We start from the raw sequence: 15479 nt of genomic DNA, 5'->3' as shown, positions 1-15479 counted from the left end.
GCGCGCGGAGGGCCTGACCGGCAGCAGCGTCTTCCGCCCACGTGGCCGCGGCGAGATGCCCAAGTCCAAGCGCGACAAGAAAGGTGAGCCCAGAAGGCCTTGGGCCCCCGGAGGCCAGTTTGTGGGCCGGCTGTCAGCTGCGCTAGGGCTTCGGGGAGGACGCTGGGACCTCTGAGAGGGGGGAACGGGCTCGAGGCGCGCTGGAACGGTTGGGGCCTTGGGGGTGGCAGAAACCCCGGGGGAGGCTGAAGCCGCGTCGGCCAAGTGGAGGGGACCTTGCCAGGCCTCCAGAGAGAGTTGCCCAAGGCCGGCTGGCCCGGGGAACAGCCTCAGCCCCCCGGGGGTGCCGGCGATCTCGCCTTGGCCCACCTCTCCGACCTCAGCCCGTCTCTCTCTCTTTCTCTGCGCGCTCCCCCGCCCCTCGGCTCCTTTCCTTCAGCCCGGGTTTATCCCCGAGTATGGTCGTTGTGTCCTCCCAAGTTGTTTCTGCTGACATGGTCGTGCTCCGATCTTCGTATGGCTGGCTCTTAGGTGGCAGTCCGTAGGACCCCTCCTAAGAGACTGTTTCTGACTGTTTCTACTTATGGTGCGTCTCTTTCATCCTGGCACATTCACTCAGTAAGTTAGAGACCTGGCAACTCTTTAGGTTTTGAAAGATACTGCAGTTACAGCATGGAAGGTCTAGGGCCCTCATAGAGTTTAACATTTTAGTTTTGGGAAGTGTGTCTTTCTAGGATACTAAAAATTGAATCCATAAATTCAGATAGTGATGAGCCTCATGTAGGAAAAAAGCAGTTGATGTTCCCTTGTGCAGTGTAGCTAGAGAAGTTCTGTTAAGATGACAAATGAGCCGGAAGTTGCAGAAAGGAATTAAGCAACCCGAGGAGTTACCTGGAAGGGCGGTGGTCGAAGGAGGGGAACACAAAGGGCAGAGGCCCTGAAGCAGGAGCATGTTTACCTTTTGTAAGAGGCCAGAGTGGGTGAAAAGGAGGGAGAGAGAACCGAGCAGAGCGTGCAGAGCTTGAAGGAGTTTTGCACGGGATTGGCTTTCACACCCAGGTGAGAGGAGAGAGCTTGAGCAGAGGAGTGATGTGGTTCCACTTTACTTTTAAAAAGATCACTCTAGTTGCTTTGTTGAAAATGGACCGGGGAAGGCAGGGGCAGTGGGCAAGGGTGGAAGCAGCGAGACAAGTAGTAATCCAAGAGAACGCCGTGCTGGCTTGGTGCGCAGTTGTAGCAGTGGAAATGTTGGCAAACGAGACAGCAGTATTTTGTTTGCCCTCCTGTACTGCACTCGCCCCTGCCTGCTGTGATTACCTTTCTGAGGTGTCCTTCGTGAAGAGGGACTTTTTGTTCACCCACCCAGGTCCCTCCTGGGACCCAGGACTTTGCATTTGATGCTCTGTTAATCGTCTGTGGAATGATTGGATTCTGTGGTGGGATCCGTGGTCAGACCTGACAAGTGCCAAACCCTTCTGGGTAAGGGGCAAACTGGGTCCCAGCTGTTGTTAGAGAAGAGGTGCTTGTCCCTCCCCAAAGAGGCGCCGCTGCATGCACAGGTCCAAACTGTAAGACGCGGTGTAGCAGAGAGGCTCCAGACTCGGTCCTTCCACAGCACAGAGAAGCCGTAGATGGTCTTCACACACCGCAGCCAAGAGCAGGAAGGGACCAGCCCCAGACAGGAGGCTGGGTCTCTGGGGACCACCCCACCCTCACTCCTCAGTAGGGAGTTAGCCGCAGAGGGGCTGTAGATAGCTGGTTTCTCTAGTAACAGGACAGATGTGAAGGGATCTTCAGGCTCAGAAATGCTGGAGAGGCATTCTGGGGACCTGGGAGTAGCCTCGCAAGCCACAGGCAGTAGCCACGGAAGCCTTGCTAGCTTTCCCAGATGGGCTCCTTGGGTACCCAAGGGGAGACAAGGCTCTGAGACATCCAGGTTTCTCTCCCATCATCTCCCCTTTTTCTTCTCTGTGTTAGTCTCCCTAACCAAAACTGCCAAGAAAGGCTTGGAACTGAAGCAGAACTTGATAGAAGAGGTAAGAGCTTGTTTTTTATTATTATTTTTCTTATTTTCCCAGCCCTCGTATTTGGTTTTAAAGGTGGGTGTGGGACTATCTGTCGGGGACAGCTCTAAATATCCACAGCGATGTCAGAGGCCTCAGAGCAGCCTCTTTCCCCCCTGGGGCCAGAGTATTACTGCCCGACCCCTGCTGCCCTGGGACTCCAGAGCCCCATGAATTATCCCATAGCTTCGGAAATGTGTGGACACGTACAAGTACCTCTTTATCTTCTCCGTGGCCAACATGAGGAACAGCAAGCTGAAGGACATCCGCAACGCCTGGAAGCACAGTCGGTGAGTGGGCAGTGGGAGGCAGGGCCAGCCTGCTCAAAAAGTACAGGGGCAGTCAGTGACCTTGGGTACCTGGGTCACAAGTATTGCCTTAATAAGGACAAAATGCTACCCTCCCCAACCCCCGATGAAGGATGCTTTTTAACTGTTTGGGGTTGTGGGGGTGGTGGTTTGGTTTTTTCAGTCAGGCTGCTTGGCTTGGTTGGAGACGGTCGTTTCCCAACCAGGGAGCAAACCCAGGCCCGCTGCAGTGAGAGTGCAGAGTCCTATCCACTGGGCCACCGGACAAGTCCCTAACTGTTAGTCGGTGTCGCCCTGGGAGAGAGGGAAAGCAGTGACCCCTCCAGGAGAAGGGGCTCCCTGAGCCCTGGGGTCTCTGGTTCAGACCGCCCAGCGGGCCTCTCCCACAGACCCAGACGCACTCCTGGTGGGCTGAGACAAAACGTGTGCGGGTCAGGTCTGTGCAGGAAAGAACATGAGGGGCCCCGGGCTGCGTGGGAAGCAGCCTCTGGCCGCGCCTCCTTCACGGAGCCCTCTTTTTCTCTGTAGGATGTTCTTTGGCAAAAACAAAGTGATGATGGTGGCGCTGGGCCGAAGCCCGTCTGACGAGTACAAAGACAACCTGCACCAGGTAGGTCCCTGCTCTCGCCAGCGGGGCGGCGCCGCGCCGAGACCCGGCCGCCTTCCCTGCTGTCGCACGACGCGCCCTCTAGCCTTCTGGCCAGCCCCGGGTCAGGGGGCGGTGCGGGGTGGTGGGGGGGGGGGGGGGGCGTCAGGCTGAGCTCTCCTGGAGCCTCCAGACCCAGAGAGGAGCTCCGCCCCCTCACAGTACTCTCCAGGTGTTGCCAGACATCGCAGGGCGGGGCGGCGGAATCGTCCCAGCTGAGAGCCGCTGCTCCCACGAGCCCGACGCCACCCTCCTCTGCTTTTGCAGGTCAGCAAGAAGTTGAGGGGCGAAGTTGGCCTCCTTTTCACCAATCGCACTAAGGAGGAAGTGGACGAGTAAGTGCTCTGAGGAGCAGTGGGAAGGGAAAGGTGGGTGAGGTCTCCTGAAGGAATAACCCGGGATTTGGTCCAGTGGAGGGTCCACGGAAGACCTGGTTCCTGGAACCTTGTCACCGGGTCTCCATCCTCCCCAGCTCAGAGCTCCCGGCCGAGCCGAGGAGGACGGGAAGGCCAGACAAGGCCGGGCAGAGCCTGACCTCAGGGAGGTGGGCGTTGTTCGTGGTTCAGGCGCTCAGTCGTGTCAGACTCTGCGACCCCATGGACTGCAGCACGCCAGGCCTGCCTGTCCCTCACCATCTCCCAGAGCTTGCTCAACCTCATGTCCATCAAGTCGGTGATGCCATCCAACCATCTCATCCTCTGTCGTCCCCTTCTCCTCCTGCCTTCAGTCTTTCCCAGCATCAGGGTCTTCTCAAATGAGTCAGCTCTTCTCATCAGGTGGCCAAAGTATCAGAGCTTCAGCTTCAGCAGCAGTCCTTCCAGTGAATATTCAGGGTTGATTTCCTTTACAATTGGTGGGTTTGATCTCCTTGCTGTTCAAGGGACTCTCAAGAGTCTTCTCCAGCATCACAATTTGAAAACATCAATTCTTTAGCACTCAGCCTTCTTAACAGTCCAGTTAGCATCCATACATGACTAATTTCTTTTCCCTCAGGTGGTTCACAAAGTACACGGAAATGGACTATGCCCGAGCGGGGAACAAAGCCACTTTCACTGTGAACCTGGATCCGGGACCCCTGGAGCAGTTCCCCCACTCCATGGAGCCCCAGCTGAGGCAGCTGGGCCTGCCCACGGCCCTCAAGAAAGGTACAGGGGTGTCCCTGGAGCTGAGAGGTCACAGCTGAGGGCCGAGAGCGCAGGTTTCCAAGCCAGACAGCTCTCCCCACCCCGCCCCCGCCTTTCCGGTGGAGAAGGTTCTTTCTATCAGTCTGTGTTTTCTTACATGAAAATGGGGCAAGAGTGCCCACCTCGTGGCCAGGGTGAGCGTGGACGGCGGCTCCGAGCCAGAGCACAGCAGTCAAGGGACAGGAAGGGGGAGTCGGCGCCCCACCCCCATCAGAGCCCCGCCCAGGCAGCTGGCCTCTCGGGAGGAAGCCCAGTGCCTGAGCTGCTGGAGCCTGGGGCAGAGGGCCGCCCGGCTCCCCCGGCGCTGCGGAGGGGTCTGGGGTCGCTGCTCAGGGTCCCTTCTCTGCAGGTGTGGTGACCCTGCTGTCCGACTACGAGGTGTGCAAAGAGGGTGATGTGCTGACCCCGGAGCAGGCCCGCGTCCTGGTGAGGTCCCCCCCGCCCCCAGCCACCCAGCCAGCGCCCGCGGCTGCGACGGGAGGGTCCACAGACACCTCTGACCGCACTCACCCCTCCTGACTGCTGGTTCCTCCATCCTTCACAGAAGCTTTTCGGGTATGAGATGGCTGAATTCAAGGTGAGCATCAAATACATGTGGGACGCGCAGTCCGGAAGGTTCCAGCAGATGGGAGATGACTTGCCAGAGAGCGCGCCTCAGTCAGAATGCGAGTCGGAGGAAGACGACGACAGCTGAGGGGCCAGGGCCTCCGAGTCCATCAGGACTGACGGCAGGCACTGCCAGCGCTGTCCTTGAGCGGCTGTGTGTCTGCTGTGGAGGAGCACGGGCGAGGGGGGCGAGCACAGGTGACTTTCCTGTAAATAATGAGACTGTCATTCAGGCTGTCTCCCGCAAAAGGGGCTTTTCTTGGGAAAAAAGCTAAAGACGCTGTTGGGTTTGGGCTTCGGGTTGGACTCCAAGGGGTTTGTTCATTCACCTCAAACCAGTTTCCAGGACTGGCTCCTGCATGGCCACGTGGCCAGGCGGCTCCGGTGACCCAGGAAGAAGTGCCTTCTCTCCTCCAGCCTCAGCGGCCCTGGCTGGAAACTGGGGTTTGCTGAGGGGAACAGGCATCTCGCCCGCCCGCTCCTACCCCAGCTGTACCTTCTCTCTCCCCGCCCCTTCTCCCACACCCGGGCCAGGAATCTTGTGGACGACCCGAAGACAGGAGGCTTAGCTGAGGCAAGAATAAAGCCACCACTGACGGGACTTCCCTGGTGGGCCAGTGGCTAAGCCTCCATGCTCCCAATGCAGGCGGCCTGGGTTCAATCCCTGGTCAGGGAACTAGATCCCACCTGCAGCAGCTAAGACCTGGCCCAGCCAAATAAGGAAATAAACATTAAAAAAAAAGAATGAAGCGCCACTGAGACTGGGCAAGTGGGACAAATGTCCCCCAGCAGTCTTGTCCTTCTGGGTGGTAGGTTTTTGCCCGGATGGTTCTGTTCATGCGTATTTAGAGAGGCAATTCTACACAAGATGTCTACCTCAGGCTGTACCGCCCTCTTTGCTTCTGTCGTGTGTAGAAGCATGAGGGCCGCCTGCAGCCCTGCTGCTGAGAGGTCAGGCTGGGAGGCCCTCCTGCCGCCTCTGCCCTTCAAAGCTTGATCCCTACTCCTGCTTGTTCCCACCGAGCCTGTGGGGGTCAGGAAACAGCCCGTGGCTGCAGAGGAAGCGTCAGCAGGTTCACCATGGGCCTGGGCTCCAGCCCGGCTAGTGCCCCTTTATTCAGACAGTAAATGCCCGGTCTGCCCCGGCCTTTTCCTGTGGTGGAGGCTGCGGGGAGCGTTCACAAGAATGTGGGAGATAAACCGTCTGTGGATGGGACTGTGAGGGAAGAACCAGCCTCGCAGAGCAGCCTAAGGTCAAAATCGACTGCAGGAGAAAAAGGAGGTGACAGGTGGAGTGTGCCCTCTGCCACCCCAGACTAGGCCTAGCGGAAGTAGCTGGGACAATCGTGGGTGACCAGGCGCCAGGCCTGATCAAAGGTCTACAGGACGGCCGGCTCCAGGGGCCCCTCCTCAGTGGCCACCAAGTTCTCTTCCAGCTGCTCCAGGCTGGACGTGCCCAGGATGACCGTGTCCCCGTGGGTGCCCTGCAAGGGGAGACGGCTGGACGTCACACACTGATGCCCCAGAGAGACCCCGTCACACAACCCTGTCCAGCCCCGCCCCTGCCGAGACCTGGGGTCCAGTATCTGTGTGCTCAGTCCCTTGGCCCTGGCTGACTCTGATCCCGTGGACTAGCCCAACCGGCTCCTCTGCCCGTGGAATCTTTGAGGCAAAAATACTGGAGTGGGTTCCCATTTCCTCCTCCAGGGTGTCTTTCCAGCTCGGGGATTGAACCCAAGTATCTTGCATTTCCTGCAATGGCAGGCAGATTCTTTACCACTGAGCTGCCAGGAAGCCCCCAGTGTCCATACCCTGCATTATTCCAGAAAGAATTTACCTTGTCTTCAAACACCTCCAAAGCCCTGCCTCCCTAGACACACACGGGCAGGCCTGAGTTGCGGGCCTCTCCCCTCCTGCTCTGCATCTGGGCAGGCCTGAGTTACATGACCTCACTAAGCCTCAGGTTTCCTTTGCAGGGTGACTGGGGGGATTAAAATTTTGTAAAGGCTATGGTTTTTCCAGTAGTCATGTATGGGTGTGAGAGTTGGACTATAAAGAAAGCTGAGCACCAAAGAATTGATGCTTTTGAACTGTGGTGTTGGAGAAGACTCTTGAGAGCTCCTTGGACCGCAAGGAGATCAGTCCTGGGTGTTCATTGGAAGGGCTGATGTTGAAGCTGAAACTCCAGTACTTTGGCCACCTGATGTGAAGAGCTGACTCATTTGAAAAGACCCTCATGCTGGGAAAGATTGAGGGCAGGAGGAGAAGGGGACGACAGGATGAGATGGCTGGATGGCACTGCCGACTCGATGGACATGAGTTTGAGTGAACTCCAGGAGTTGGTGATGGACAAGGAGGCCTGGTGTGCTTCAGTTCATGGGGTCGCAAAGAGTTGGACACGAGTGAGCGACTGAACTGAACTGAAAGTACTTTACTTCAGGCCTGGCACTTATCAGGCCCAGGAAAGAGGCACCATTAGTATGTTATGTGCACATTGGAGGAAGGTGTTGGGAAAGAGAGATGGGAATAGGACAGGCTGCAGAGGGCGGCCAGAGACATAGACGCTAATGGAGAGGAAATCAAGTTTCAGCATCACACACAGCTGCCCCATCTATTCAGTCGCTCAGTTGTGTCTGACTCCAGGCAAGAATACTGGAGTGGGTTGCCATTTCCTTCTCCAAGGGATCTTCCCAACCCAGGGACTGAGCCCAGGTCTCCCACATTGCAGGCAGATTCTTTATCATCTGAGCCACCATGCGGCAAAAATTTAAAAACTAAAAATGAAGTCATGCAGCCCTCCCTCCAGTTTCCTCCCTCCTACCCGGAGCTGGCAGTGGTGTTAAGTCCAGCAGAGGGCGACCAAGGTCACGCCGGGGGTTCTGGCACCATAGCAGCCTGCAGGGCCTTCCCCACCGAGGCAACGCCTGGAAGTGGTGCTCCTTCTAGTAGCTGAGCAGGTAGGGAGGGAGGCACAGGGGTCAGAAGAGGGGTTTCCTGCAGGGTGTCAGTCTTCTCAAGTGGAGGCTTGACCTCCCTGGGCAGCAGAATGCATGCGGATTTCTGGGTCCCTCATTGTGGCGTCCCTGCCCAGCGGTGGGACCAGCAGGGATGCAGTGGGCAAGAATCCTTGCATTGCACATGCTCACCAGACACGAACAATACAGCCTCCAACGTCAGGACCACGTCCGTGTGCCCTGGATCAGGGACAGACGAGTCCCGCTTCCAGTCCTACCTAGCTCTGTCCTTGGATCAGCCACCTGCCTTCACTTATCTGCTCAGTGAGGAGACAACCCAAGCCAGCCCCACACGGTGAGCGCAAACTGTAAAGGAGATGATGGACCTGCCATGCTTTCTCAACTACATAGAGCAGAGACGGTAAAAACCATCAGCCACGGTCCTGGGCTTCCCTGGGGGCTCAGTCGGTAAAGAATCTGCCTGCGGTGCGGGAGACCTGGGTTCCATCCCTGGGTTGGGAAGACCCCCTGCAGGAGGGCATGGCAGCCCACTCCAGGATTCTTGCCCCTGTGGACGGAGGAGCCTGGCAGGTTGCAGTCCATGGGGTTGCAAAGAGTTGGACACGACTGAGCGACTAAGCACCGCCCAAGACCCTACAGGGGTGACTTTCCTGGAGGTACGGTGGGTAAAAACCTGTCTGCCACTGCGGGGACACCAGTTCAATCCCTGGTCTGGGGAGATTCCTCATGCCACGGGGCAATTAAAGCCCGTGGGCCGCAACTGTTGAGCCCTCGAACACAACTGAAGCCTGCATGCCCCAGAGCCTCGCTCCACGTGAGAGGAGTCGCCACAGCGAGAAGCCTGCTCTCCACAGCAAAGCGAAGCCCCAGCTCTCCACAGCCAGAGAGAGCCGCCACCCAGGAACAAAGACCCAAGACGGCGGGAAAAAAAAAAGTGAATAAATTACGTTTTACAAAAAGTATCCTCCAGGAGAAAAGCCCATGCACTGGTGGTGTGACAAGCTCCTTGATATGCTGCTTAAGGAAATGGCTTCTAAACCTGGTCCGACAATCAGAAACCCTGGCGCGGGTGGGCGCCTGGATTAGGGTTTAAATCACATCACTGCACACAGAGGTGGTTCCAAATATGAGACATTGTGCTGCTTAAAAAGTCCTGGGACATTTTAACAAAATTAGCACTGAAGCTCTGGAGACTTAGCTTCTATAAATCTTGAAAGATGAGGCGCTTCCCAGCAGTCCATAGATATCGTCTAAATTTGATGCATTAAGCAACAGCAGTAAAGTATATCTGTCAGAGATCTTATAGTCAACGCGCGAGGGAGAGTAAGCTGAAAGAGTTTAAAAGCATCACCTCTAAGGAACGTGACTTGGAAAGGGCTTGCTTTTAGCTGCGGGGATGTATTACATTGATAACTTTTTCAAACTTTAAAAAAAGGAAAGGGGAAAAAAAAAAGCAAAAAGCGCTGGTCCCAACAGATGTTCAACTATAACTTTAGACATTGATGACAATTTTATTGCCAAGAATTTACGAAACTTAGACTCAGTTGCCCCAGGTGACAGGGCCAGCAGCAAGCTTCAGGATTCCCCAGTCCCGATGCGAGGTTTTTCCTGCCGCTGTGGGCAGCGGGGAGGCTCTTTGAGGGAGGAGGCACAGTCTTCTTGCAGACTCGGCAGAAGGGCCAGCGCTCCCCACACTCTCAATCCGGTCACTCCCAGAGACACTGGGGAAATCTTAGGGGTGCTGGTTGGGTTCTCAGTAAAGCTGAGCTTGAGGGGCCAAGGTCTGAGCAAAAAGGGAGGCTCTGGAACCCAAAAGAGCAGCCCCAGGGATGCCCCATTTTCAGACTATGGGGACCCCTCCCACCGCGCCTGTCCTGCTGCCGTCCACTCCCAGCTCACCGATTCCTGTAGACCTCTGTCCAGCTGTTCCCAAAGAAGCGGCCCTGGGCTGTTTCCCGTCCTTGTCCTCATACTTGTACCTGCCGGTCAGCAGGCCTCCTGCGGGAAGGCTGCGGTCAGACCCCCAGGCACTGCCCCAGAGCCCGTCTCGCTGGAAGTGGGGGTGATGGCGGGGAACCAGGACGGATGGAGGTCCTGGCAAACCCCTCCCCTTCCCAGGCCTGGGGCCAGGCTTCTCCCAGGTCAGGAAGGGGCAGAACGGGGTCAGGAACGCCCTCCCACCCAGGGGAGCCTGTGCCCGCAGCCAGTACCAGCCAGAGGGTTGTAGGTGTAGAACCTCAGTCCAAAGCGCCGGAGGCAGGGCAGGAGCTCCGTCTCCACCTGCCGGGTGGTGGCGTTGTACATGCCCTGCAGGCAGAAGGGCCAGCTGAGCAGGGGCCCGGCTGGGGAGCCCCAGCCTGCTCTCAGTCTTCGGTCTTGAGACCCCCAGGACCCCAGCATGGTTTCCAAAGTCACTGCTGGTGGACGGGGAGATGGGGCTGGGCCCCAGGAAGGGACGGCGGCCTGGCTCTGCCATCCCACACACATCCGCAGGCACCAGCCACGGGCTGGACCCCGAGCTCTCAAATACACATGGACCTGGTGAACTCTCTGCTTCAAGAGATGTCAGAGTCGAGTTAAAAAGGCCAGGGCAGAGGACGTGCTCTGTGACCTTGACCAATTTATTTAACTTCTTTCAGCCCCACTTCAGCAATCTTGTCTGGAAAATTCCTTGGACAGAGAAGCCTGGCAGACTGTAGTCCATGGAGTCACAAAGAGCTGGAGATAACCGAGCATGCGCGTGCAAACACACACACACACACGGGTGCACACACAGACTGAGCCTCAGTCCGCTCGTGGACGCTGAGAGTGACAGTGGTGCTGTCTAGTTGGGAATCTCAGGGGACCGATCAGAACTTTGACACACTTACTCACTGAAAGTGAAGGTGTTAGCGGCTCAGTCGTGTCCAGCTCTCTGTGACCCCATGGACTGGAGCCAACGGAGCCCGGGTCTCCTGTACTGGCAGGCGGATTCTCTACCACTGAGCCATCTGCAAAGTGTCATTTGGACTCTTCCATTCCTCCACCACAGTCCCCACCCCTTCCTGATGATGTTAACTTCAGACCTGAGATCTAAGAACTTTGGCCCAGCTAGTTCTAGCCTGAAGGAGGGAAGAGAAGGAGGAGTCGGAGAAGGAAAAGCAATTAGAAACAAGACCAACCTAAATGCCCGACAGATGAGTGAATGGATGGGGAAGATGTGGCGTGCACACACAGCGCGGCATTTCTCAGCCACCGGAAAGCCCGGACTAACGCCACGCACGGCAACAGGGACGGACCGCTCTCCATGCCGAATGGAGTGAGCCAGACAGAAAGACACATAGAGTGTGCGTGCGTGTTAGTTCTCGGTCGTGTCTGACTCTGTGACCCTGCGGACTGCAGCCTGCCAGGCTGCTCTGTCCATGGGATTCTCCAGGCAAGAATACTGGAATGGCTTGCCATTCCCTTCTCCAGACAAATATGATCAAGACAAATATGATACTGCTTATATACGGAATCTAAAACTATTTACAAACTAGGAGCAGATTCAGAGACAGAAAACAACCTTATTGTTACCAAAGGGGGAAGGGGTATTTTTATTATATATATATAACAGATACATATAATACATATATATACATATAATACACATGTGTAATAGATACCCAACAAGCACCTACTGTATAGCACAGGAAACTATATTCAATATCTCGTAATAACCTATAATGCAAAATAATCTGAAATATGTAACAAAATCACTTTGGTAATACCTGAAAGTAACACAACATTTTACATCAACTATACTATAAAAAATTATAATTAAAAAAGATAATAAGACCAGAGTTGCCTTGACGAGGCAGCCAAGTGACCTAGAAAGAGTGCAGCTCTGAGACGCGTGTATGTCCTCATCTTGTTTCAGATCTACCATGCAGTGAATCCTTTCTCCCTGAGACACCCCAGAGTGAAAGGCGGCACAGGGTGCCAACGACGATACTATTCACAGTAACAGCTAATGTTGCCGAGCTCACTGTGTGCCTGCCAGCACAGGCTACACGCACTGGGATGGCATCAGACTGATGGGCGGTGTCCCCTGCCCTCACACGTTAAACCTCCGCTGGGCCACAGCTGCCTGCTCCAACACCCTCAGCGCTGCTAAATCTCATTGCTTCTGCCCACTCACTGCCCATGCCCCAGCCAGGAATGCCCTTTCTCCTCTCACTCTGGGAAAATGGTCAGTTCAAGGTCTGACGTTCCCTTTTCTGAGCACTGTTCTTCGGCCCGTCCCAGGAAGCGGTCCCTCTTCTGGGCTTCCCAGCTGTCTCTGGATACTGAGCTCCCTGAGTGGGTGAGTGTCAGTTCCCCTTCTGTGGCCTTGGACAGAGGCTGGCACAGAGCGGGCATTTAGACAAGGTACCTCCCCCACTTCCCCATCCCAGCTACTGCTGGTAGCTCCAGGGCTCCCAGGCGCACCCACCCTGGTGAAGTAGGAGGCACCGTGGACTGAATCAAATGCCCGGGGCTCCAGGGAGGAGTCCAGGGCTCAGAAAAATGAGGAAACCGGTCCCCATTGGTTCCAAAGACTGATCTGCAACGGTGCCAGGGAGTGCCAGGGCGATAAGGGCAGGACTCCTGCAGATCCGGACTGCACCGGGCACCTGTGGGGAAGGGGAAGGAGGCAGGGGCTGCCCAGTGCCAGATTCCCTTTTCACGGCCCCCTGAGGGGGGCTAGCCAAGTCATTCCAGGCAAGGTAAGGGTTGCTGAAAGGAGGGAAAAGGAGAGGAAAAGGGTTAAGATAAAGTACTGTCCAGCTGTCCAGGCCTAATGTGCAAAGACACTGGGAAGCAGGGGTTTCACAGAGCTGCAAGGTGGCCAGAGGAGTTGGCATCCCGGGAAGAGGACAAAGCTGTTGATCCTGAGCTTTTACAAACTTAAAAATAGACGTACTATTTGTGTGCGTGCTCAGTATCTTCAGCCGTGTCTGACTCTTTGTGGCCCTACTGCAACCCACCAGGTTCCTCCGTCCATGGGATTCTCCAAGCAAGAATCCTTAAGTGGGTTGCCATGCCCTCCTCCAGGGGATCGAGCCCACAACTCTTACATCTCCTACATTGGCAGGCAGGTTCTTTACTGCTGAGCCACCAGGGACTTACTATATGACTCAGCAAAAACTGTACCCCAGTAATCTTCATGAACCTACCTACAAGAACCTTTGACCAATATAGTTGACTAACTAACTCGATTGATTGATTGGCCAGTTTAAGGCCAACTGTATGCCTGGATGAAATTCAGTGTGTCATGATGTATTATTCTTGTTATATATCACTGCATTCAATTCATCAAAGGTTTTTGAAGCTCAGTTCAGGTCAGTTCAGTCACTCAGTCGTGTCCGACTCTGCGACCCCATGAATCGCAGCACACCAGGCCTCCCTGTCCATCACCAACTCCCGGAGTTCACTCAGACTCATGTCCATCGAGTCAGTGATGCCATCCAGCCATCTCATCCTCTGTCATCCCCTTCTCCTCCTGTCTCCAATCCCTCCCAGCATCAGGGTCTTTTCCAATGAGTCAACTCTTCACATGAGGTGGCCAAAGTACTGGAGCTTCAGCTTTAGCATCAGTCCTTCCAAAGAAATCCCAGGGTTGATCTCCTTCAGAATGGACTGGTTGGATCTCCTTGCAGTCCAAGGGACTCTCAAGAGTCTTCTCCAACACCGCAGCTCAAAAGCATCAATTCTTCAGCGCTCAGCCTTCTTCACAGTCCAACTCTCACATCCATACATGACCACTGGAAAAACCATAGCCTTGACTAGACGGACCTTAGTCAGCAAAGTAATGTCTCTGCTTTTGAATATGCTACCTAGGTAGGTCATAACTTTCCTTCCAAGGAGTAAGTATCTTTTAATTTCATGGCTGCAATCACCATCTGCAGTGATTTTGGAGCCCCAGAAAATAAAGTCTGACACTCTTTCCACTGTTTCCCCATCTATTTCCCATGAAGTGATGGGACCAGATGCCATGATCTTCGTTTTCTGAATGTTGATCTTTAAGCCAGCTTTTTCACTCTCCCCTTTCACTTTCATCAAGAGGCTTTTTAGTTCCTTTTCACTTTCTGCCATAAGGGTGGTGTCATCTGCATATCTGAGGTTATTGACATTTCTCCCGGCAATCTTGATTCCAGCTTGTGCTTCATCCAGCCCAGCATTGCTCATGATGTACTCTGCATATAAGTTAAATAAGCAGGCTGACGATATACAGCCTTGATGTACTCCTTTTCCTATTTGGAGCCAGTCAGTTGTTCCATGTCCAGTTCTAACTGTTGCTTCCTAACCTGCATATAGGTTTCTGAAGAGGCAGATCAGGTGTTCTGGTATTCCCATCTCTTTCAGAATTTTCACAGTGTACTGTGATCCACACAGTCAAAGGCTTTGGCATAGTCAATAAAGCAGAAATAGATGTTTTTCTGGAACTCTCTTGCTTTTTCCAGGATCCAGCAGATGTTGGCAATTTGATCTCTGGTTCCTCTGCTTTTCCTAAAACCAGCTTGAACATCTGGAAGTTCACGGTTCATGTATTGCTGAAACCTGGCTTGGAGCATTTTAAGCATTACTTTACTAGTGTGTGAGATGAGTGCAATTGTGTGGTAGTTTGAACATTCTTTGGCATTGCCTTTCTTTGGGATTGGAATGAAAACTGACCTTTTCCAGTCCTGTGGCCACTGCTGAGTTTTCCAAGTTTGCTGGCATATTGAGTGCAGCACTTTCACAGCATCATCTTTCAGGATTTGAAATAGCTCAATTGGAATTCCATCACCTCCATTAGCTTTGTTCGTAGTGATGCTTTCTAAGGCCCACTTGACTTCACATTCCAGGATGTCTGACTCTAGGTGAGTGATTACACCATCGTGATTATCTGGGTCTTGATGATATTTTTTGTACAGTTTTTCTATGTATTCTTGCCACCTCTTCTTAATATTTTCTGCTTCTGTTAGATCCATACCATTTCTGTCCTTTATTGAGCCCATCTTTGCATCAAATGTTCCCTTGGTATCTCTAATTTTTTGAAGAGATCTCTAGTCTTTCCCCTTCTGTTGTTTTCCTCTATTTCTTTGCATTGATCGCTGAGGAAGGCTCTCTTATCTCTCCTTGCTATTCTTTGGAACTCTGCATTCAAATGCTTATATCTTTCCTTTTCTCCTTTGCTTTTCACTTCTCTTCTTTTCACAGCTATTTGTAAGCGCCCCCCCCCCCCCGACAGCCATTCCTTTTCCATGAAGATGGTCTTGATCCCTGTCTCCTGTACAATGTCACGAACATCAGTCCATAGTTCATCAGGCTTTCTATCTATCAGATCTAGGCCCTTAAATCTATTTCTCACTACACTGTATAATCATAAGGGATTTGATTTAGGTCATACCTGAATGGTCTAGTGGTTTTGAATGGTCTAGTGGTTTTCCCTACTTTCTTCAATTTAAGTCTGAATTTGGCAATAAGGTAGGTAGGTTCACAAAGATTACTAGGGTGTAGTTTTTGCTGAGTCATACAGTAAGTGTATTTTAACTTTATAAAAACTGTTTAAAAAGTTAAACATAAAAAAAGGTTAAAGATTATATTTGTCCTTGTGTTTACCATTTCCAGCACTCTTCATATTGTGTGTGTGTAAATCCAGCTTTTCTTCTGTCTGAAGTATTTCTCTCAATATTTGCTATAGCGAAGAAGTA

General features: G+C 53.5%; 1 protein-coding gene across 2 annotated transcripts; it reads left to right on the top strand.

Moving 5' to 3' along the window:
• Positions 1 to 25: 25 nt before the first annotated feature.
• Positions 26 to 6883, top strand: MRTO4 (MRT4 homolog, ribosome maturation factor). Of its 2 annotated transcripts, none has more exons than XM_027965638.3 (8): positions 26 to 83; positions 1978 to 2036; positions 2250 to 2353; positions 2900 to 2981; positions 3285 to 3352; positions 4011 to 4162; positions 4551 to 4627; positions 4746 to 6883. In XM_027965638.3, exons 1-8 carry the CDS (start codon positions 56 to 58, stop codon positions 4893 to 4895), a joined length of 720 nt encoding a protein of 239 aa, XP_027821439.1. In that variant the 5' UTR covers positions 26 to 55; the 3' UTR covers positions 4896 to 6883. The 2 variants fall into 2 exon arrangements, with proteins under 2 accessions (XP_027821439.1, XP_027821440.1); XM_027965639.3 differs by having other exon boundaries at positions 26 to 618.
• The last annotated feature ends 8596 nt before the right edge of the window (positions 6884 to 15479 follow it).

The sequence above is a fragment of the Ovis aries genome, chromosome 2 (genome assembly GCF_016772045.2).
Source record: "Ovis aries strain OAR_USU_Benz2616 breed Rambouillet chromosome 2, ARS-UI_Ramb_v3.0, whole genome shotgun sequence".
NCBI lineage: Eukaryota > Metazoa > Chordata > Mammalia > Artiodactyla > Bovidae > Ovis > Ovis aries.
The sequence above is the reverse complement of the archived record's forward strand: the minus strand, read 5'-3'. Positions and strand labels throughout refer to the sequence as shown.

Excerpts from the sequence above, each read along its gene's own strand:
- MRTO4 (XM_027965638.3), top strand. The coding sequence starts at position 56 with ATGCCCAAGTCCAAGCGCGACAAGAAAG. Across the intron at positions 2,037-2,249 it reads AGCAGAACTTGATAGAAGAG|CTTCGGAAATGTGTGGACAC; the intron begins GTAAGAGCTTGT and ends ATTATCCCATAG. Across the intron at positions 4,628-4,745 it reads CGGAGCAGGCCCGCGTCCTG|AAGCTTTTCGGGTATGAGAT; the intron begins GTGAGGTCCCCC and ends CATCCTTCACAG.